Here is a 22116-nt window from a genome sequence, read left to right as displayed (position 1 = left end):
GTTAGAACAAGGTGTGCAAATCTGTGTAGCATGGGTAGTTAAATAAAACCCTGCAGCAGAAATCAGGGTATGTATGTTTTTGAATACTAAAGCAATCTCACAAGAGGAGGATAATCAAAGTGTTTTGAAATTCTGGGCATTCAAAAAGTAGATGTTACAGATAGGTCCACAGAGCTTCCTGCTCATAGTCATGGAAAATACGATACCAGCATGTTGAACTACACCTTGAAACATGCAGCAATACTGTGTCACTTTGCTAACTGTTCAGGTGGGCCCTCACTGATAGGGGGAGCATATCAACATCAGCTGTGTAATGCTATAACTGTCTGAGGCTGTCTGCTTTTTGACTCCTTCAGAAATGCCTTCCTGCATTTGAAAGTTAGTAAAGCTTCTTTTCACCAGAATATTCTACTTTTGTGCATTGCAACAGGATATAATATTTTTTTCTTCCTGTTCTGTTGTCCCATAGGTTCTGTATTTAAAGGCTTCCCTGTGGAAAAGGTACTTGTGATCTCTAAATATGGCTTAGAGTTACATTATGTAGGTAGAGCTTTTTTGTAAAGATGGGCTTGGCAGGCAGGATCTCCCATCACCTGGGGGAGTCTAGAATTATCAGACTCTTTCCTTATGTATATTTTACACAAATACTGGTGTTTACTGCTCTTCTATGTGAAATTACTTAACTCTCTTAATGCATTCAGTTCGACAAACAGCTACTCAATATTTTCCTTTAAATAATGACTCTGAGGCCAGCAATTCTGAGCTCATAGAAATCCTGGGCAACTTAAATTCCTGCCTGCTGAAAAGTAACTAACTACTCCTACCTGTCCTTCTAAAATTCTTCAAAGATCATGGAAGAAGGTATTCAGCATCTGTAAATCGCCAGCTTTGTTATAGTTTAAGCCATGGAGGGAAAATTACAATTCAACGTAAACCTCAACTCCAGCACTCAGCAATGAGGAATTACCAGCTGTGCTTTGTTTTCGTTTCATCACTCTACTTCCTACAGAAAAGTGCCTTCATTTGCATTTTACTAAAGGCATACTGGTACAAGATTTCACTAGAGGAAATAAAATGTTAATTCAGAATTAAGAAAAATGTGTATACATTTATTAAGTGTATATTATGTTATAAACAGTGTAACTGCATGCCTGTCATTTGTATTGTCAGCATACTGTACCACCAATTAATAATGGGACCCACTGATGGCATCTATACATAAATTAGAAAAATGGCCTGTTTCTTGAATTTCATTAGCTGTAAATTACCATTCATTAGCATATACATTATACTGCACAGCAGTTTGTGCAGTTCAGATGAAATAAATCTGTGTTAACATATCATTCTGCTTGTTAGTTTTACTGATGGTGAGAGAATGAGGGTAATTTTCCACATCTTCCTCATCAGGAGAAAACTGCGACCTTTGTGAGAAGCTAGGATTTGGGTTTCCATTAATGCAATTGAAAATACACATAATTAGTGATTTCCCTGTGGAAAAGGTCATGGTGGTCTTTAAAATGGCTTGCAGCTATCTTAAAAGTTACAGAAGAGCTTCTCCTCTTCTAAAGACAGAGGAGGCAGGGCTCAGGTATCTCCTAAAGGAGTCCGCATCTCAAGGCTGTGACAGGTTCAGCGACTCTCTTGATCCTCTCCAGCCTGGTGCTCTCCCCACAGGTGACCTGGCACCACGCTGATCCACTTAGAAGGGGAACTCCTTGAGGTGTTGAAGGAGGGAGATACCTGTGTTTTGTTACCTGGGGCAAGCAAACTGGCTTGGATGGGACAAAAAATATCTCTGAAATCTCTCAGCAGGGGTGGGAGCTTAGGCAAGAGCTCCACAAACTTAGGGGAAAAGGATGTCTGGCTGTCATCTAGTCCAACCCCCTGTTCACAGCAGGGCCAACTTCAAAGCTAGCTCAGGCTCCCTGGGGACATGTCAGATGAGTTTGGAAGGTCTCCAAGGATGGAGAAGACAACATCTCTCTGGTCCATTGTTGGTTTAACCCTCTCCATGTGAAGTATTTTCCATAAGTCAGCATTTTCCCTTCCACAGGCTGTATCTGTTGTTGCCTTTTGTGATTTTGCTTGGCACCCCTGGAAGAGACAACATTGCTTTGCCTCCTCTGTAGTGGTCCCTTGGTCTCTCCTTTCTATATTGCTGTTTTTCTGTATACTAGTTTATTATTTAACACTTTTCTTTAGAACTTATTTATTTGTGCTTGATTTTATTTATAACATTACTTATACTAATTCTCTATTACTGTTATATTTGTTTGCAATTTTCTGTTTCCTATTTTATATCTTGGATCAAAGAAATGTCATAAAAATTATTTATGCTTATCTTCACAGGTGAACTGAAAAGTTTTGAGTAAAACTCAGTAAGGAATAGTCTATTTAAATTTCCCTTGCTCATGGAATGTCTCCTGCCCTGTGTGTTCAGACCCTGCATTAGTGGGACAATGCCCTGGGTCACAACTTTGAACTGAGAATATTAAATTATTCAGAAAAACTATACAAAAATTAAAAAGAATTCAAGCTTTTTAAATTTTGGTCAATAAGTTCTAATTCTTCAGACTCTAGGATAGAGTCAGAACAGAGCCAGAATAAAATAATTATTTCAACAGAAGCCAGATCCAGAGATGCTCACAGTGTTGACTTCAAACAAATGCAACTTTTATAGCATCCTCATCATAAGAGTGAGCAAAGTCATAACATGCCAAACCTTTAATAGATTCAATTTTAGTTTTGTAAACTTTACAAGTTTTTCAAAGTATTTAAAAGTATTAATTATTCAGAATAGATTACATGTTTAAATTCTGCCTAGAGAGCTGGAACAGTGACCACCTCTACTAACCACTTGCAGTATTGACATAAGAGCAACAAAATAAAATAGGCAGCCAGGGGTTATCATAGGAGTATTTTGACACACATTTGGAATAGTGGGCACAAGGACAGCACAAGAGTCTATCACTCTCCTATACTGGGATTATTGAAGAAGCAAGGCACTCTTATTGCAATAATAGTATGTAAAAAAATTAATGCATGGATACAAAGTCAGTCCTATTTAACTGCTGTTAAGTGCACCACATAAGTAAAATACAAGAAACTCTGTTTTGGCCATGTTTTTTATCAGCAGGTAGCAGGGATATATAGTGCCACTGCTCCTGGGAGAAGGTTATAAGAATACAAGGAAAACATCAAAGCTGTTGCTGGTTTTGATAATTATCAAAAGGAGAATGGCTAGGTTTAATGTTTCTTAATCTTCTGTCAAGTTATTTCTATACACTTTTATGTTGAAAAGTACGGATATTAACTAAGATTTCATTTTTTAAGTTCTGACTCTTTGTCATATCTTCTCTGCTACCAGCAAAAAAATTAGCTTTGTCTCTTTCTGTCCCAGTGGATACAAGGCTTCCACAAAAAAGATCAAAGGAGTTCCCAAGAGTTTTCATTACTCTGATAAGGAGCTCAGAGTAAAGTGATGAATCTCTGGAATATCCTTGTGGGAGTGCTCAGAATTCATGGCTTGAAGGCTTGATATATTTTGCATTGTGACCAGCACTGCTCTCTTCAGATGAGTTTACAACAGACAGCTGATGAGCTGATGAGTACATGGATTTATGCAAAAATGATCAGGACTCCAGTTCTAACCACTGGAAAATCTGTCTCATCAGAAATCAGGGATGGTAAAAGAACAACCCATGGAATGTAGGTCAAGTCATCCATAGTGTAAAGAAAAATCTTCCAGATGGACTTTGAAAGGAGTTTATACACTGCATTTCATCAGTTTTGTAGGTATTTAGGAACTGGAATGGGTTGCCCAGGGAGGTTGTTGATGCCCCATCCCTGGAGGTTTTTAAGGCCAAGTTGGATGAGGTTTCATGCAACCTGATCTAGTAGTAAGGTTCCCTGCTCATGGCAAGGTGGTTGGAAATTGATGATCTTTAAGGTCCCTTGCAACCTTAATGATTCTATGATTCTATTTTAACTACAAACAGTAGAATATGAGAAACAATAGGAACAGTTCTTAAAACCTAGCAGCTGGAGCTCAACAACAAATTATTATTCTGATATGTTGATGTTACTACTTTTTATCCTTTTGTCAAATTCTGACTGCTTAAAACTATTATTGATATTGTTTTCTTAGAATGAAAAACAGAACCAGTTTCTGACCAGAATAATCTTACTTTATTCTTCTTTGGGCCCAACAATGAATGCCATTTTTTGCTGCAATGTAGCTAACTTCTGCCCAGCAGAGTAGGATTTTTTTTCTCCATTCAACATTGCATTCTTGATGCTGGCCACATAATGCCTAATATGTACACAGCTACATCTTCCATTGCTTTTCTGTGTGTCTTTCCCTTTGTCTTCCATGTGAAAAACATACATTTACAGCAAATCTTTCAACCCTTATTCCCCTCCATGGTATTAACCAATGACATCCATGCAAGTGGTGCCCAGCCACTGATGGTGCCTGAAGACAATCAATAGGATGTGAAAACACAACACAGGAAAGACACAGCCTGAGGCTACAGCTGGCTTGACTAGCTCAATAAGAAATATTCTGAGAGGGTGTTTTGTGATGTGCAATTCAGAAAGTACTCACTCTTCCTGAAACTCTCTTCTTCATCTAAGATCTTTCGATCAGTATCTCACATCTTCCAAATAACTATGAGAATCAAAACCCTTAGTCACTGTAGTACAGGGAGATACATGTCCAGTTAAACTAATGCAATAGAGTTTATCTTTTAAAGACAGTGTGAGGCAACCAAATCTACAGGAAGAATGAACTGTGGGCAGTTAAGCTACCCATAACATTGTAGTACTTTTATCAGTTGGCTTAGAATATTAAAAACAGTCATTGCTTATTGCAGCATGTACCACTGTTGCTCTTTTTGTCTTGAACTTCATCTGTCTGCCTTCAGTGTTTTATGTAATCTCCACCCTGAACATATTTCTATTTTTTTATGAGGTATAATAAAACCAAGAACTCCTTTTTGTTCCGGCTTTTCATTTCCAGTGGAATCTAGATATGTTGTCTACTTTAAAACATCAAGATGGGAGACAGCTATTGCATTTTAGATCTGAAAAGAATTTAGGGATGAATGAAGTGAACAAATAAACTGGATTAAAAGCCCAAGTATGAAAATTAGTAGTTAGGATAAACTGAGCAATAGTGGCCTGAAGTTATTCTTAGACAGCAGCTATTCATTACATGCAGTCTGCAAACCGTGTTATTTGTAAAAAGTGCATTTTAAAAGAGAACAAGACTAGACTCTGGAAACTCTTCTAATCACATGGAAAAGGGAAGGGAAGGGAAGGGAAGGGAAGGGAAGGGAAGGGAAGGGAAGGGAAGGGAAGGGAAGGGAAGGGAAGGGAAGGGAAGGGAAGGGAAGGGAAGGGAAGGGAAGGGAAGGGAAGGGAAGGGAAGGGAAGGGAAGGGAAGGGAAGGGAGGACGGGAGGAAAGGCTTCAGCCAATTTAACACAGATTTTGAAAAAACAAAAAACTGATTTGAAACTTCGTTTTTGCTCAAACAGAATGTTAGTTGTAAAACTCTATTGTCGACATATGCTTATCTAGTTTTTTTCCCCCATTTTGTTTTGCAATATAATTTACATAATCACTACTGTTACTATTATTCAAATATGCAATTACAAAAATCTAGGTATTCTGGGTTATAATGAGTATCAACCCTTCAGAATGCAGTAATTTACATAATTACTATAAATGCATCATCAGTAACTAAACTGCATATCTTATCTTTCAGCTCCTATAATCTTCTCTCTTACTTTAACTGGTTCCTATTTTTACACTACTCAAGAAGATTTTCAGTAATAACAAGGCTGCATTGACTTCATTTAACTTTGGATTTTTTTGAACAAAGCAGAAAAATAAATTATTACAGGAGGACCATGCAACTCAGGGGCCATGTCTCTCTAGATGCAATTTTTAAAAAGTGTACATTAACTACTCTAGCCAAAGTGCTTTTGGGCTTTCATCTACAGAAGAAAGATCTTGCTGTACTTTTGAGGAAGAAAAGAAATGTAAGGAAATTGAATGAGAACAATGAAACAAGTATGATGAAAAGATGACACAGAGGAACAGATTAAGAGGGGATGTTCAATATTTGTCTAAACAATTTCCTACTTTGCTGACAGTCTTTCTTGGTTATTTTGATGTTCCCTTTATATTAGATTTGAGGTTGCCATTGTGATAAAGTTATTTGATTTGTACTTAATAGATAAAGTTATATAGGGTCAAGCCCTACTCTTACTCACTGAATCAAAGTTTCTTCTTATATTAATTGTTTACTACAAAAGCCAGTTTCAGTTTCAATTTACTGTTGTGTTTTTTTTTTTTTTATTGGACTTTTTTGCATTCTTTTCTATTGAAACTAAAATATATGGTCTAATAAGTATAACCAGTATAACCACAGAAAAAGCTTAGATATAAAGCTTTTTGTTGGAGGCCAGGTCACTTTTACAACAGGTATGCTGGGCTTAAGTCACTTTTGAGACAGCTCACAGGGTGGCCTTCATTTGCAAGGAAAAAGAAACAACTATGTGGGCATACAGTGCCACTCTCCTGAGGTAGTACCTCTGCCAGGCTCAGTTGCTCTCAGTAATTCCCAATTCCCACCATTTCACCAATGTGCCAGTGAAAAAAATCTGAATTTTAGTTGTTACTCCAGTAAGTTAAGAGCTGGTATGCTGTACATAAAGACCATTGTCAGCTCCACGATAGACTAATGCATTAGGTGAGGCTCAAGCCAACAGCCACTGTAATCATGGAGCAGGAAGCATATCCCCGTCCTGAAACCCCCCAGCACAGTCACTTGGCCACCAGCCAGCTGTGGTTAAGGCTTCCACCAACACTGTAGCATAAAGTGCTCTGAGAAGCAGGAGGTTCAAAATAATCTGAAAATATCTCTGTTCCCTCCCAAGCTTCTGCTGCCCTTCACTGTGCAGGTGCCAGTGGGCTCACACAGAATCACAGAATCATAGAATATGCTGAGTTGGAAGGGACCCATCAGGATCATCAAGTCCAACTCCCAGCCCTGTGTAGGGCACCTCAAGAATCACATCACATGCCTCAGAGCATCATCCAAATGCTTCTCAAACTCAGGCAGGCTGGGTGCTGTGGCCACTTCTCTGGGGAGCTTGTTCCAGTGCTCAACCACCCTCTGGGTGAAAAACCTTTTCCTGATATCTAACCTAAACCTCCCCTGATTCAGCTTCCTGCCATTTTCCTGAGTCCTGCAATTGGTGACAGGAGTGAAGAGGCCAGTACCTGCCCCATCTCTTCCCCTCCTGAGGAAGCCACAGACTGCAATGAGGTCACCCCTCAGCCTCCTCTTCTCCAAGCAGAATAATCCAAATGACCTCAGCTTCATCCCTTCCAGGCCCTTCACCATCCTTGTGGCTCTCCTCTGGACACTTTCCAATAGCTTGATGTCCTTTTTATATTGTGGTGCCCAAAACTGAACACAGTACTCAAGGTGAGGCCGCACCAGTGCAGAGTAGAGCGGGACAATCACCTCCCTTGACCATCTGGCAACGCTCTGCTTGATGCACCCCAGGACACAGTTGGCCCTCCTGGCTGCCAGGGCACACTGCTGGCTCACACTCACTTTGCCATCCTGGCTGGAAAGTGACCCCATGCTGTTAGCAAAAGGGATGGAAGGAGGCGGAAGAGGGGAATGCTCTTCAGCTGGTGAAGAAAAGTGAACTTCAAATGGATGCTTTGCCTTCCGATAAAAGGTACTGTCAGGTTAATCCATCACCAGCTCTTCCTCTGTGGGACAGAGGAATATAACAGGAATAAAAATGATAGAGCAAAACTTGTTCTTGCTGAATAGCTGTTAAAGAGCAACAATTTTATGGCCTGATAGCTTAAGGAAGACATTCTTTAGTCTCTAAGTCTCTGATTCTTGGTATTCACAAGTCAATAGAACCAAAATGTCAAGTACCTTAAAAAACCTGGTCTAATTTTATGTATCTACATCATTACTGAGTGACAGATTTTATCTTCTGTACTGCAAGTTGCAGAGTTTCTCTTCATTGTACTTATATGTGACTTCAAGCTACAGAATGTAATAAAAAAAACCAGCTTGCTGAAAATGTTTTGTTTATTTGGGTAATAAAGAAGTTCAGATTAGATATTTTAATTGAATATGCTTCCAGGTTTTGATATAAAAGATGTCAGGAAAAAAAAGGCTTAAAGAAACAAGTCTTCCAATGCATTTGTAAAGTTTTTTTGAGTAATTAATTTTTAATGCTTCCTGTTTATAAGACAAAAAAGATACGAGATAAACAAAATTATCTTGGCTTGTATTTTGGGAAACTATCAACCTGTCAAGTACAAGAAAAACAACTGATAGCTATAATTAATCTGTTCTCACCACTTCTGTAAGAGCAGCTGATGCAGACTCTCCATCCTAAGGATAGAAAAGACCCAATATGAAGTGCCACAAGTGCCTCTCAAATTCCTTAGATGTTTCCCTTCCTTATGTAAGGATAAACCACAAGAGCCCAGCACCAAAACAAACGGGTTTGGTAAGAAGTGTTACTTGCAAATGCAACTCAACCTTCTCCCTGCTGAAGGATGTTCCTTGCTCTATCTCTCTGCATTTTTGCTTAGCACCTTCCCTTCAAGCAACAGAGCATGAGCCCCTCCTGCATCACCGAGATCCCTCTGTAGAGCCTTCCTACCCTCAAGTGGATCAACACTCCTCAACATATGAATAAGTAGTTATGAACATATCATCAGGTATTACCATAATTAATTGAGTGCCAAGTGGATTGGCCACCTAGCATGTCCTGTGGCATGGCTACATCCCCCATCAGATGAAAAGCTGGAGAAATTGAGCTTAATTGTTCCTGAGGAACACCTCCTCCCTCTGGGGTGAATACCCCCTCCTTGCGCTGGTGGGCAACGGCCCTAACACCTTCTTTTTGCTGACACTGTGGGTGCTGTTGCTGTTTAAAATGCCTGAAATGGAAATTAAATCTTGTTCTTGGTCAGGATGTTTCACTCAACTCAAATTTCTATGTCTTCTGTTGTTACAATCAATCAGAATACTTAAAATTATATACATTGTCCAGTTATATTTTGGGACTAAGAAGTTGGGACACACAGATGCTGCTGAGAGGATGGATTTATAATCATATAACCACATAAAGACCTGGGGTTCAGCTTCAGGTCACACAGGAAAAGACATTACAACTCTTTTTAATCTTTTTACTCTATTCTGAATCTACATTTTACATAACATAAATGTGACTCCCCAGTATGTCTCCAGGTGACTCTTGCCCACCTAATTTAGTGGTAGTCATTCATATAGTCCAGGTCATTAGCATTTTCCACTAACATGTTTTCTATTTTTTTAAGAATGATTTATTTTTTTTTTTCCTAATTCAGCCTATTTTCAGATGTGGATATGCTGATAATACTTACCCATATTTGGCATAGGACATGGAACACTCTCTTGGTATGACAACATGAAGAAAATTCTTCATTTAACTAATAAATACAGTATTAGCTATATACAAATTAGAATACTTTGTAGGCAGAGCTTTGCAGCTTTGATACTCAACAATTCTGATAAGCCTTCTCCTACTGAACTTTTGCTACAAACCTGTATATGTGGAAGATCTTAAAAACAAATTAGTTACTTTATCTAGACAAGAAAAATACTGCATGCCTGTTCAAATAAAACACACAATGTAAAGAAAATGTCACAATTTTTACTTACTTTCTTTGTTTTGTCCATTGCCTTCAGTATCGTTATGTTTAAGTTTTCCAAGACAGATAGAACATTTTCATATTCTCCTAAGTGCTGGGAAAAATATTCTAAAAGAAAAAGACAACCTCACATCACCTATTCATGTCCTGAAAAATCAGTATTTAATTAAAAAACAATTTTATCAAGTCTGAATTCAGTTACGGTATTATTAGTGATCTAAATACATAGAACTAATAAGAGCTACAATGAAAGGGATTCATTTATTTTTAAATTTTGTATTATTTCCCTCAAAATCATTCCTGGGGTACTTAAAATACTAAAATCAGTGTTTTGAAACATTTTCTTTCAATAAATGAGTTGCCAAATTGACAAAAAAAATAAATAAATAAAATACCAGTTTGAGAGCTGAAAGAGACCTACTACATTTTCTTTCTAAATTGGACTTTCAGTTGAATAGCCTACTTCACAATTACTAGCAGGAAATAAAGTTTTCAGATGTATGTACTAAATCTGATTATATTGACACAAAAATGAGTAACACTGATAAAGCCCCTAGAGGAGATAAGGCCAAGTGGGCACTGTTTTGAGTTGGGGTCAGCTGAGACCAGTTGGTTCTCTCCAAGAAGAGAGACCATGAGTTGGCCAGATAAGATCCTAGCCCCAGGTACAGTGATTATATTTTCAAGAAATACAAGGCATGCAAAACACTTCTCACAAAAATCATGGAAATACTGTAAGTTGCAGGATGTTCCTGGTTAGCTGCTCAAAGCAAAGGACATTTGAACAGAAAGAGCTGATGTACTGTCAGGGGGCATAATTCAATCAAAGGGATCACAGTGAAAGGAGGAGGCAACTTTGGGAAATGAGGATCCAAATTCCCAATTTGTCAATGAGGGAAAATGCAACAGGGGGAGGCACTGGAAGGAAAACGTGAAAAAGATAGAAAATTATGCTAAAGCTGGAGACTGTTAGACAAGGCATTTACACATCAGATTACCTAGAGGGGCATGAAAAAACATCTAAATAACAGACAGCAAGAAGACTAGATAGGAGCTTTTTGAAATTATAAGTAGCAATACTTTGAGGCTTTTAAGAGGTCAGTGTGAGCTTCTCAGGGGAGTCATGAAAGCATAAGGTTTCAGGAGCACTGTGACACAAATTGGTATTGCCAAAAGGCTGAACAAAGTTACTTGGAATGAAAACATATTGTGAATTACTATCCAGGAAATGAAGCTTAATTTCTGAGGAAAACTGACATACGTCAGAAAAAGTAATATAATCACTAGCTAAAACATATGTTGAATAAAGTCTTTATGAGATTCACAGATGAGGAACACCCTATGAAACCTATGCAACCTATGAAAGATTTAAAAGGCAGCTGAAGGAGCCCATGTTTAATAAAAACAGATAGTAAATAGACCCAGTGCAGGATTGAGATGCTCCTTCAGCCCTCCTGCCAGCTGGTTCAGAGCAAATCTGTAAGTCTCCACAGCAGCAAATCTCTTGTGGAACAAACTCCCCTGTCTTCCTTGACCCATTTTATAGAATTTTGGCCAGATTTTTCCGCCAGCAGAAGTTGTCACAGCCCAATTGACTTCAGCTGAGTCTCTTGTCATGTGTTTATAAGTGACAGGCTGAGGTGCCTCTCACTTGGTTCTTGGCCATGAGTAGAGTCACTCTGTGGGTGAATAAATGAGTTAATGTTCAACTTGACAGTTTTCAGCTTTTATACATCTTCAACATTAACCACTGGGAAATTTATCAGTCTACCATTTTCTTTCCTCAGAAGCAGGATGTTTTTGACAATATATATATATATTTTTTTTTTTTTCCGCCAGCAGAAGTTGTCACAGCCCAATTGACTTCAGCTGAGTCTCTTGTCATGTGTTTATAAGTGACAGGCTGAGGTGCCTCTCACTTGGTTCTTGGCCATGGGTAGAGTCACTCTGTGGGTGAATAAATGAGTTAATGTTCAACTTGACAGTTTTCAGCTTTTATACATCTTCAACATTAACCACTGGGAAATTTATCAGTCTACCATTTTCTTTCCTCAGAAGCAGGATGTTTTTGACAATATATATATATATATATTTTTTTTTTTTTTCTTTTTTTAAGTGGGAAGACTTGCAGAAATTTTATGTGAGCTGTTTTCTGTTGCAAGCAAAACTCCTAAATCAGATGTTGCAAGATCAGCTCGAGAGCAAGCAGGGTTTGGGGGAAATGACTCACAGCTGAGAATGGAGCACAGCAATGTGTTACTGGGGCAAATTCTAGGCCTTGCATGAGGTTTTTTTTTGTGATGAAGGATGACAGAACTTGCCAAACTGCTGTTCTCACTGGCTCAAGTTGGAGAAAAATAATGAGCTTTCTTCTAGTGAGGTATTAATATGACAATCGTCTCTTTCAAAATTGCCACAGCACTCATATCTCTCAGTGATTAATTAACTAGAAAAAAAGATTTCACATGAAAGGGATATAAGATAAAAGGTGTATGTCTGTCTATCTATCTTTACATCAGAACAGATCTTGAAAGTCAGAGGTCAAAATAATTTCTGCATGACAATCTAAAGACTATAAGCCATCTGCATTCTCCGGGAGTTTTCTGTTTGAGCTACAAAGATTAAACAGAAGAAAAATCCTATCACATGGTATGCTCAGTTGCATAGGGCTGCTGCAGGCACAGATTATCTCCTCACCAAAAAAAAGGAACTTACTGCAGACTTCTTCTGTGTCAAGATTGCTGGAAAGAGAAGAAGACAGAAGGTTAGTGAGCTTATTAATGTTTGTTGTAGGATTGGTAAATAGCAGGGCTCATTATTAGCCTGCCTGGGCTGTAGGAGGAGATGAGAGCGACTGGCCCTTGCTGGCCTTGCTCTGCTGCTTTAGGGAGGCTTATCCTAAGGCTGTAGCTGAAGGCTGTAGCTGAGCTGTAGCTGGCTGCAGGCACAGCCTCTCTTCTTGATAATGTTCCCACCTTTCTACTCACTGCCACCCCCCTTTGAAGTTACTCGCTCAACCTTTGGACATCATGGTGGAGAGTTGCTGCTCCTCAGGCTTTACACACATGGTTCTAGTGCTGGCAGAAATCCATCTAAACATCCAAAATTGTTTTTTTACACCTTTCTGCCTATACTCCTCTTATATGGCTGTCATGCTGGGCAGCATGGCTCAGTGAGCTAAAATAGGGGAAAACCCAACAGATTGTTCTTGTTTGCAGTCTTCACCAGGCAGTAATGCTGCACAGGAGAGGCAGTACAGCAGGAGGATAGAACCCATCAGCACACATAGTTTCTAAGTCTTTCTGGCCATACAAAACTGTTTCACCAGTACTAACTTCAACAAAATTAGTGATGTGAAGGAAATAGCTCTATTGCCATATTCCCATACAAATACAACACTATATGAAAGCATTCCGTACAGTTCAAACCGGTTCATTTCAAACAGACTTCGTCTTGGTCAATTTTTAAGCAATATTTTCTCTCTAAGGCTTTAATAGTTAAAAGAGAAACCATTTGACCTACAGCTCAATTCTGGAAGTTAACATATTGGCTTTCTTCCAAGGAGGAAAAGAAACTGATTATTAAGGAAACTTAAAAGCATGAATGTCCTTTTTGAATCTCGCTGAGGGGTGAATATTGAGTGGCTGAATGCACGTAGGATTTTTTCACTTATCTTTTTAATGGGCTTTTTTATTGACCTTTTAATAAAATGATGACACAGTATTATCTTAAAGTCACTTTCACCAATGCTGGCTTCTATTCATCTGGCTTTTATATAATGAGAGTGAGAAACAGGCAGAAATTGCAAGATCCTGGGTTGTCACAAACTTGCACTCTTAGGGCTATAAAAATTCCTGAACACTTTTAATTGAATATTTAAATGATATTTTCTCACAACTTTTATTAACTACAGGTGACCTGATCTATATTTAAATAGGCCAAATGGATGGCTGCAAATGGGTGGCAAATATGATTATAATTCATGGTAAGAATCAGTGCTGAAACTGAGAAACTTAAATGTTAGGTCAATGTATGTTCATTTCTCAAATGCAAACTGAAACCCTGAAAGCTGGAAAGTTGCCTGAGTCAAAAAGCAGTGACAGAATATGATGATGTTAAATGACAGGGTTTTACTGTTATGATGCCTACTCTTTGTTCATTGTCCCTGCGTTTTTTGCCCTTTCACATCACCTGCCCTAATGCCTTCTCTTTGTCAAAGACATTTCTTGCATTTCTCAATGTACAGCTTGATAACTGTGTTTAAAGCAGCCTTTCACATTGTTAGCTAGGCAAATTCCTGCTCTCTTTTCAAACTTCATGTTAAAATTTCACGTTAAAATCCATTCTGGTCCTTGTTCTGCAGTATCCTCAGCTGTGTGGTAGTGATATAGGAAGGGAGGCTTTCAGTGCTGCTGTCCTCAGAACATTGCTCCTAGTCCTATTCACAGAAGCAATGCAGCTGCAAATGGACTAGAAGTTAAAATGGAAATGGAATGGTGCTGAATTGATTTTCAGTTAGAATTGAGCAGCTGAATAATGAGATAATTATTGTCCAAAGTTATTTGTGCAGCAGCTTTCATGAAGCATGACATAAAGAGCATGATTTCAGTCTAACATACTCACAGTATTTCCTTCTCTATTATAAGTACCCTCTGAGGCTCCTTTGTTCTTGGCATCCTATTTGAAGGGGATCATGCTATTCTAGCCAGGGAAACTATAATGTTGTGTCACTGATTATTTAATTCTCTTACAAATAATAACATGCTGCTTCAAATACAGTAATGAACAAACCTAGGAAATCTCTTCCTGTATACAATGTTGAGCTCCTAGCAGGATGCTACAGAAACAATTAAAGAAGTTTGAAATATATTTAATAGTACAGGAGTGAGGTGTACCAGAGGGCTGTTTCTGTAACTCAGTACTCAGGCTTATAGTGAGCCTATCATCATTTCAGTGGGTACATATGTCAAGGATGCTTCTGCTTAGACCTATAATCTAGCAACGCCAAACGTGTGATTTGCAGTATTTGCTGGATGACTCACATCCAGGCACTAACATTCCACTCCTGATAAGCAGCCAAAGAGCAGGGTGCAGCCAAACACTTTCACGTCATGTTAGCATGATAATTTTTTTAACTTCTGCTCTCAATTTGTATTTGACTACTAACTGCAGTCCTTTTGCACACCTGACTTTGAGCCAACAATGCTACCTAGTACCATGATCTTTTTTAAAGAACTATTGCAAATATTCCACTGAGCAGTCCTGATCACTGCAAAGTTGCTCATACCTGTTGCTCAGTGACAGAAACATACACAAATTCCCCTAAATTAACTGTGGCAAAAGCGCCTATTTGTGGTACCTCTGGAAGTGGCCCAAAATGCAGGAGTCCAAGGCAGCTGTTGTTCTGATCATGCTCCTGCTTTGCACGCCACAGTCAGCTGTGGCCTGGGGACAGCCAGGAAGGCGTGGAGGTTAAAGCTATTCCACCCATCTGCTGGTGCAGATCCACTGATCCACAGCCCCACCCACTGATCTGACACATACCGTTCTCTGGGACAAAAGGCACCTCTGGACAAAGGTACCAGCAGAAGATCTGCATCTACTCTCTGGACCACAAAAAGAGGCAATGACAGAAATTATATCTAAAGTATGGACCCTGCCATCTAAAGCAGCTATTTTATTGAAGAATCCAATGCTATATGAAAGACTTCATCAGATATCTTAATTTAGGAAATTCATTGCTGTGACTATCAGAGCTGGAGAGGTATAACATGTCATTCTTCAGATCTCTCTTCATTCTCATATATGAGGATTTATTTCATAGGCTTGAGCCAGCTCTTTTGCATCCTTTTTGCATGTCTCTTTGCTAAATTTGTTTTTAGGGAGGAAAGTTTGAAGCTGGTATCTCCTGTTGTTAAGTAGAAGCATATAATTTGTTACTGAAAGTAATTAAGTCTTACTTAGACTGTGCAAGGGCAACTGCACGGTCATCCATGGACAATCTCTGCCAAAAAGCTGTAAGCTCTCTGTGGCAAGGAAGCCTGCATACCATCCCACTTCAAATCAGTGAAATGAGGTTGAGTGCTCCCGCACTCCAGAAGGTCTTGTGTAAAGAAGTCTTGTATGTGCACTTCCATTTTAAGGGTATTCTGCTTCATTGACCCTTTGCAACAGCAAAGACCTTTTACCTCAGATTGGTTCAAGGTTTCTTATCAGTGGTGGCAGAACTGGCTTTTGCAATTAGTAGGATGAGGTGCTGGGACTAGCCCAGGCATTGGCTTCTTGCCACAGAATAGGGAAAGGAGGAAGAAGGGGCAAAAATGGGACAGAGCTCTGGACCCCTGTCCCTGGGGAGCCCTGAGAACTTTGCTGCTCTTCAGCCCCAGGGCTAGCTGGACTGTGCACCCTCTGGACTTTCAGATGCAGCAGCCAATGTGGCTGGTTGTTTAGGTGCTGACACAGGCAGTGAGGTCACAGCTCTTTCAATATCCCAAATTTTGCCTCACTATATAATTGCCAGTTTGCTTATCCTTGGCTTCAGACAAGTAATAACTGCAGAACTGTCACTTACTGCTCTGCATGTGGCAGCACAAGAAGAGATAATGGAGTTGTTCTTTTTGTTTTTTTCCTCACTAACAACAGATCTGAAATAATAAAAAAGACCTTTGCATTAGCCACCTTAATCATTCCAGTTATAACAGTCTTTGTGTTGCCAAGAGTCTTAATAACCCTATTAAAAGCTGTGGTGCATGCTAAAATCTACAGAGAACTGCACAAGGGCTGCAGACCTATCACTTTTTCAGTTGAGTCTGAATCACACCAACCTAAACAAGGAGAGGCAACATCATGATGCTTCTTTTGCCACATGAAGCAAATTTCTGGGTTTTCACCCCACAGAAGTTGATAATGTTTCAACTTCTAGTTTTGACCCCAAATGATTTATTTTTTTTTCATAAACTGAGATTAAATTATTTATTCTTACACAAAATAAGATGTTTACTTTGGTTTATTAAACTTCTTGGAAAAGCACATGTTGACAGAGATTTCAAAACTCCTGTGGTTCTCTGGGAAACCCAGATTGTGGAAGGGACTAGGCCCCCAGACCACACCTGCCACTAAGCAATGAGCTCACTGCTAGGAAGCCAATGTTATTTTCTGAAGAACTGAACCGAAATGAAACATTCAAGGTCAGCTGCATTTAGGTCAATGCAACTGAAACTACTCATTACCATTTCATTTTCCCAGTGTGAGTGATTCTCATTTTTTCTACAGAAAGCTGAATTTCCCATTAAAAATCACCATTCGTATGGAAAATTTCCAAGCAACTCTATTTGCAGCTTGTCTGTCTGACCAGAGGATCTGTTAGCATCAGAACTGTGTAAATCATTCTCAGTGAACTTGTTTTGTTTAGTCATGAAATATGAAGCTGTATGATCATCTCATTGTGACCGTCATCTTACCTTTATACTCGTACTACTTTTCTAGTCTGATCACTGTAGCTATTGTATTGAAAACAAGAAAGGCTAAGGCCCACTGGGAATTATATCTAGCAAGGGATGTCAAAGAAAACAAGAAGGGCTTCTTCAGTCAGTCGGAGAAGGACCTGAAGGAGCCTGTCTGTATCTCATGCTGTTTTTTAATAAATTATTTATTTTACTTCATTGCAGTTAGAAGTTATATTTTTTTTTTCCTGTGTACTTGTATTGAACCATGATAAATCAGCAATAGCATGAGACTAAAATACCGCTTCCAACTGAAACAAAAAAAACCACACCATCCAAGGCACAGATAATGACCACCCTTAGACTTGTGTTCAGCCATTGAGGATTTGTCATTGTTACCTTTAAAACCAGAGTCTTGAGGGAAGCACTGTGGTTCCATGAAAGATGCTTTTCATTTTGGCTTCAGGGCACAGTGGTATGGGTTGCAGGCTAGTTGGATGAGTTCCCACTATTGCAAGGGTAATGCTAACCAACCTCTTGTGCTCAGGCATGAAACTGGCATCCTTTTGGATTTTGCAATTAGGGGAAGTGATCTCAAAATTTCTCTTTTGACCAAATGGAGGAACTAGGGCTCTGCTAATGAAGACCTGGGGAGGTGGATTCACTTGGGGACTCAGAGTCCTAAATATAGACATCCACATGTGTGCTGAGTGTTCAACCTATCCTGCCAGGCAAAGGAGCCCCAGTGTATTAAGTGGAGTTGGAGGCTTTTAAGTAGACCAGCTAGCAGGAGCTTGAGTAAATGGATATAACAGTCATCTAGTGTTGTTCCAGATGAACTAGCATTTCTCCTACCACCCATGTCCCAGCTGCTTCTGTGTCATCCTGTCTACCTTAGGCTTGCATTTCAGGTGGGAGCATCTTAAAGGCGTTATGCCTGGGCAACAGCACTGAAACCTGGGCGAGCAGTATTACTTCTGATGTGCCAGTGATTTCACTGACTATAGGGAGCCTTAGACACCTGATACATACACACACACACACAAGTGTAGCACTCTATCCATAGTGCTAAATCCCATCCCTACCTGTGCAGTACAAGAAGTGACAGACACTCTCAAATGCCCAGCATAAGCTCACTGCTGCAGGTGGCCAAGGCTCTCAAGCCCTCAAGATACTCATCTCTGTCCTGTGTATAGTTTATCTTCCTTAACTTGTGCCACAGACAAAGGCTTAATGAGACCTCCCTGCCTTTGGGAAGATGGCTGTATCCAAGGTTATGGAACTCAATAGTTCTAGCATCCCTCCTACCTTGAATCTAAGGTCCTGGCTGGGGACTTCATTTTGCCAATGAGAAAGTGAGAAAAACAAGTCTGATTCCCCACTGACTCATAGAAGACAGTTACCAGTGAAGCATTTATCACACTATCTCTTTGGCAATGCTGCAGACTAAATTCCCTAGTGATCCTCAGCATATCTCTCAGTTTGTAACTGCCAAATCTTCTCATTATCTTCTGACACCTTTTCCCTGAGGATGCCATTATGCAAAAACAATTTCCATGTAAGTTAAGAGTGAGGAGAGGGAAGGCAGAAGAATAAGAATAAAAGGGAGGTTTACATTTGCAATGACTACTAAAACCTATTCACTAAACCATTAACCATGTCAAGGATTCTTGTTCTGCTGAAACATGGGGTCATCACAGCTGACATTAAAATTAGTCGGGGGCAGATCTGCCAAGGAAATGAGCTGTAAAAGCATTCACCCCATAAGCCACAAATACCAAGCTTTTCCTGAATACTTCTCACCATGTATAAAAAAGTCTGTGCTTCTGATACTTTTGTCTACTCCCAGGACAATTATTCTGTCAATAACACATGTACACAAAACAGCTATATTTTCACAGAACTACCTCCTCTGAAGCTGAACTGTTGTTGTGGTTTGGTGGGTTTTTCAGTAGCGGGGAAAGGGGCCCAGGAGTAGCTCCAGTAAGAAGCTGAGAAGCTCCCCCTGCTCCAAACCCAGCCAAAGAGCCATCAGAGGGACAACAGATGCACTTCAGCGATTTACATACAAAAGAACTGAAATGAGACTGGAGCAGAGCAGGCACTTAAAGAACAGAGAAGAGCTTTGTTGGGGAAGGAGAGCGGTGCTGGTGGTTGGTGAGGAAGAGGGGGAAGAAGGTGCCCAAGCAGACGTTTCCTTGCAACCCATGGCGAGATGTCAGGTTGTCCCCCTGCACTCGTGGAGGAACGTGGTGGAACATTTCCTGAAGGTGCCAGGAGGGGTGAATTTGGCCAGTGGACTTGGATTTTGTGGCAAGTGGATTTGCTGCCTCTGGACTCTGATTACACAGCTTTGGAAGACCCCGGGCCAGGGGAGTTGCTGTTCCCAAAGCAGCCCCTGACTCTGTGGGAAGCCGAGGCTGGAGCAGTTCCAGACCTGGTGAGAAGGACTCATGAAGGAGAGGTTTGTGGAGGACTCTCTCCCATGGGAGGGACCCTGTGGGGAAGCAGGGAAGGACTGTAAGGAATCCTTCTTCCTGAGGAGGAAGGAGCAGCAAGAACCACCAGCCTGTGAACTGACTCGAAACCCCATCCCCTGTCCCCCTGTGCCACTGGGGGGGAAGGAGGGAGAGAAACCAGGAACAAAGGGATTTGGGCCCGGGAAGAAGGGAGGGGTGGGGTAACATATGCAAGCTCTGCTCTTTGTGTTGTCTGTGTCCTGTGTATGTTTGATTAGTGTGAAATTAAATTATTGTTTTTTCCCCAAGTCTGTTTTGCCCAGGACCTTAATCTGTGAAAAGCCCTCCTTGTCCTTTGTCTCGACCCATGAGCTTTGTCCTCCTCATCCCAGAGTGTGAGTGTGTGGGGGGTGTTGAGTGAGCAGCCATGGGGCTGTTCCTTTGTTGTTGTGTTGTCCCAAACCACAGCTCAGCTGTGCTGCAATACGATGTGTTTAGCGCAAATACGTTCCTTGTAGTAGCACCACCAGCTCACTTCTATCTTCAAGTGGCTTTGAGCATCAGTCCCTGAGAGCCTTTGCTTTGAGCTGTGTGTAGTGATTTATACTTGTGCCATGACAGTAAAAACTGCTACCCAACCAAAATGAGTGTTTGACTCTCACTTGATAGAGGAATTAATAACCAGGATGCAGAGCATATGGGTCTTCAGCTTCAAAATAACTTCATCTATGACTTGCAGACCATGTCCTCTATGACCTTTGTTGTCACCCTCCTTTTCAGCCCCAGGAAAGAATTCTGACACCTTTGCAGCACCAGCATTTGCCTCCAACACCCTTCCTATTGTTCTCACCAGCCCTGCAGGATTGTGCTGAGTGCTGAGTAGATTGGGCTGAGAGGCTGGGGAATGAAGAGAGGAGCAAGAAACCACACTGACCTTCCTTCACCCTCACAAAACTCCTCCAAAAACGTTAACTCAGCTTCACATAGAGTGCACTAAGGTTTTTTTAAGGGCTCAGGAGAAGCATAAGTTGCAAAATATGTATCTCAGTGATGTATTGAGAAAAGATCCTTAGCTGATGCAAATTTTCAGTAAAAGCAGTGATCTACCCTTGATCAATAGCCTGTACTTTAGGGTATAGACAAAGTGTATGTATAAATTAATCCCTGCATAATAAACTTCAATTTCACCTTTCTTTTGGAAATGTTATGTAGTGGTAACTATTTCCTACACATCTGTTTTTTTCCTAGTGATTACGGTCACTGCAGCACCAGTTGACTCTTCTTTTACTTTGTACAAATACTCTTCACATCACTGCACCAAGAGATCATAGTCAGGAAGACACAACCTTAATTACTGGGAAGTTCAAGCCCTTTTATTTGCACTGCTATCAGACTGAAAATGGCAATTGCTCATTTTAGCAGTCTTCCTTGGCTTGTCTGCTCTGTAACAGGTATGTTGCATTAGCTTGGCTCAGTCTTTTAAAAAGTTAATAATCTTCTAAATCTCTCTTCAGCAAGACTGAAATTAGGACCTGTATAACAGGGGGTTTTCATACCTGGATAATTTACTTCCCTTAAAAGTGTTAAGCCAGGGTGAGTCTTTAATGCTCTGAACATTTTTTTTTTTTTTTTTTGAAAGATTGTGGCAGCAGAGCTGAGATGGGAATTCAGATTTCAAGAGCTTGTGGCCCATGGATATCACCCCAAGGCCACATTTCCTTTTTTTGATTCAGGCTTTGAAGTACAAAGATTCACAGGCAGTGAGGTTTTGAATGCTGGCAGAGCTAAAAGATTTCATGCAGGTAGAAATAACCCAAAGACTTCTCTTGTGACAAACTGGCTATGAAATCTTGAGATCCTCCAAGAAATGGTCTAGCAGATCATTCCATGCTTTCCTACCCATCTGTCCTAGGCATTTATGTGTAGTGTGAATCACTGCACAATCTCAATGCTTATGAAATACTTCTCTGACAGAGAACTACTAGTGAAGTGAAGCAGAGCAGATAAATTATTTGCTCAGAGTTTGATAGAGTCTGTATTTTAATTGGATAAGAGAGACAAAATAATCTGTGCAGATCTTCTCCTGCTAGACACATTACTGAGTAGAATTTCTCACCCTCCCTTTCTAAAAATTGACCATAAAATATTTGGGAATTATAGGCAGAAACCATTATTTTAATTTCATTCCCTTGGGTAACTTGCAAGTGAAAACCACAACACAGATGACTTGGGCATTGTTTGATATGTACATGATTTTCCTAATCCTTGCATTACAAAACTTCTTCCAAGGTTCACTGAACATTTTGCTGCTTTTCTTAGCCCACTGGTTAATTTGAGGCATTTTATATAATCTGCCCTTTTCAGTAAATGCCACTGAGTAAAGTTTTTGCCTCCTTATTATGTCTGCTTCATGTGATTTTTGCTGGAAAGCTATACTAACAAGAAATTTCTACTATACTGTCCAAGCTG

At 40.0% G+C, this 22116-nt stretch overlaps 1 protein-coding gene across 1 annotated transcript in view; it reads right to left on the bottom strand.

Moving 5' to 3' along the window:
* Nucleotides 1-22116, bottom strand: part of NECAB1 (N-terminal EF-hand calcium binding protein 1) — a 56851-nt gene that overhangs the window by 19818 nt on the left and 14917 nt on the right. The window contains exons 4-5 of the mRNA XM_010006421.1: nucleotides 12462-12487; nucleotides 9757-9854 (exon numbers count right to left, since the gene is read on the bottom strand). Of these exons, the coding sequence (XP_010004723.1) occupies nucleotides 9757-9854; nucleotides 12462-12487 (124 nt within the window). The remainder of the gene's footprint in view (nucleotides 1-9756; nucleotides 9855-12461; nucleotides 12488-22116) is intronic.

Source organism: Chaetura pelagica, unplaced genomic scaffold, assembly GCF_000747805.2.
Source record: "Chaetura pelagica isolate M959 unplaced genomic scaffold, ChaPel_1.0 scaffold76, whole genome shotgun sequence".
Taxonomy (NCBI): domain Eukaryota; kingdom Metazoa; phylum Chordata; class Aves; order Apodiformes; family Apodidae; genus Chaetura; species Chaetura pelagica.
This window is presented reverse-complemented; position numbering and strand designations above follow the sequence as displayed.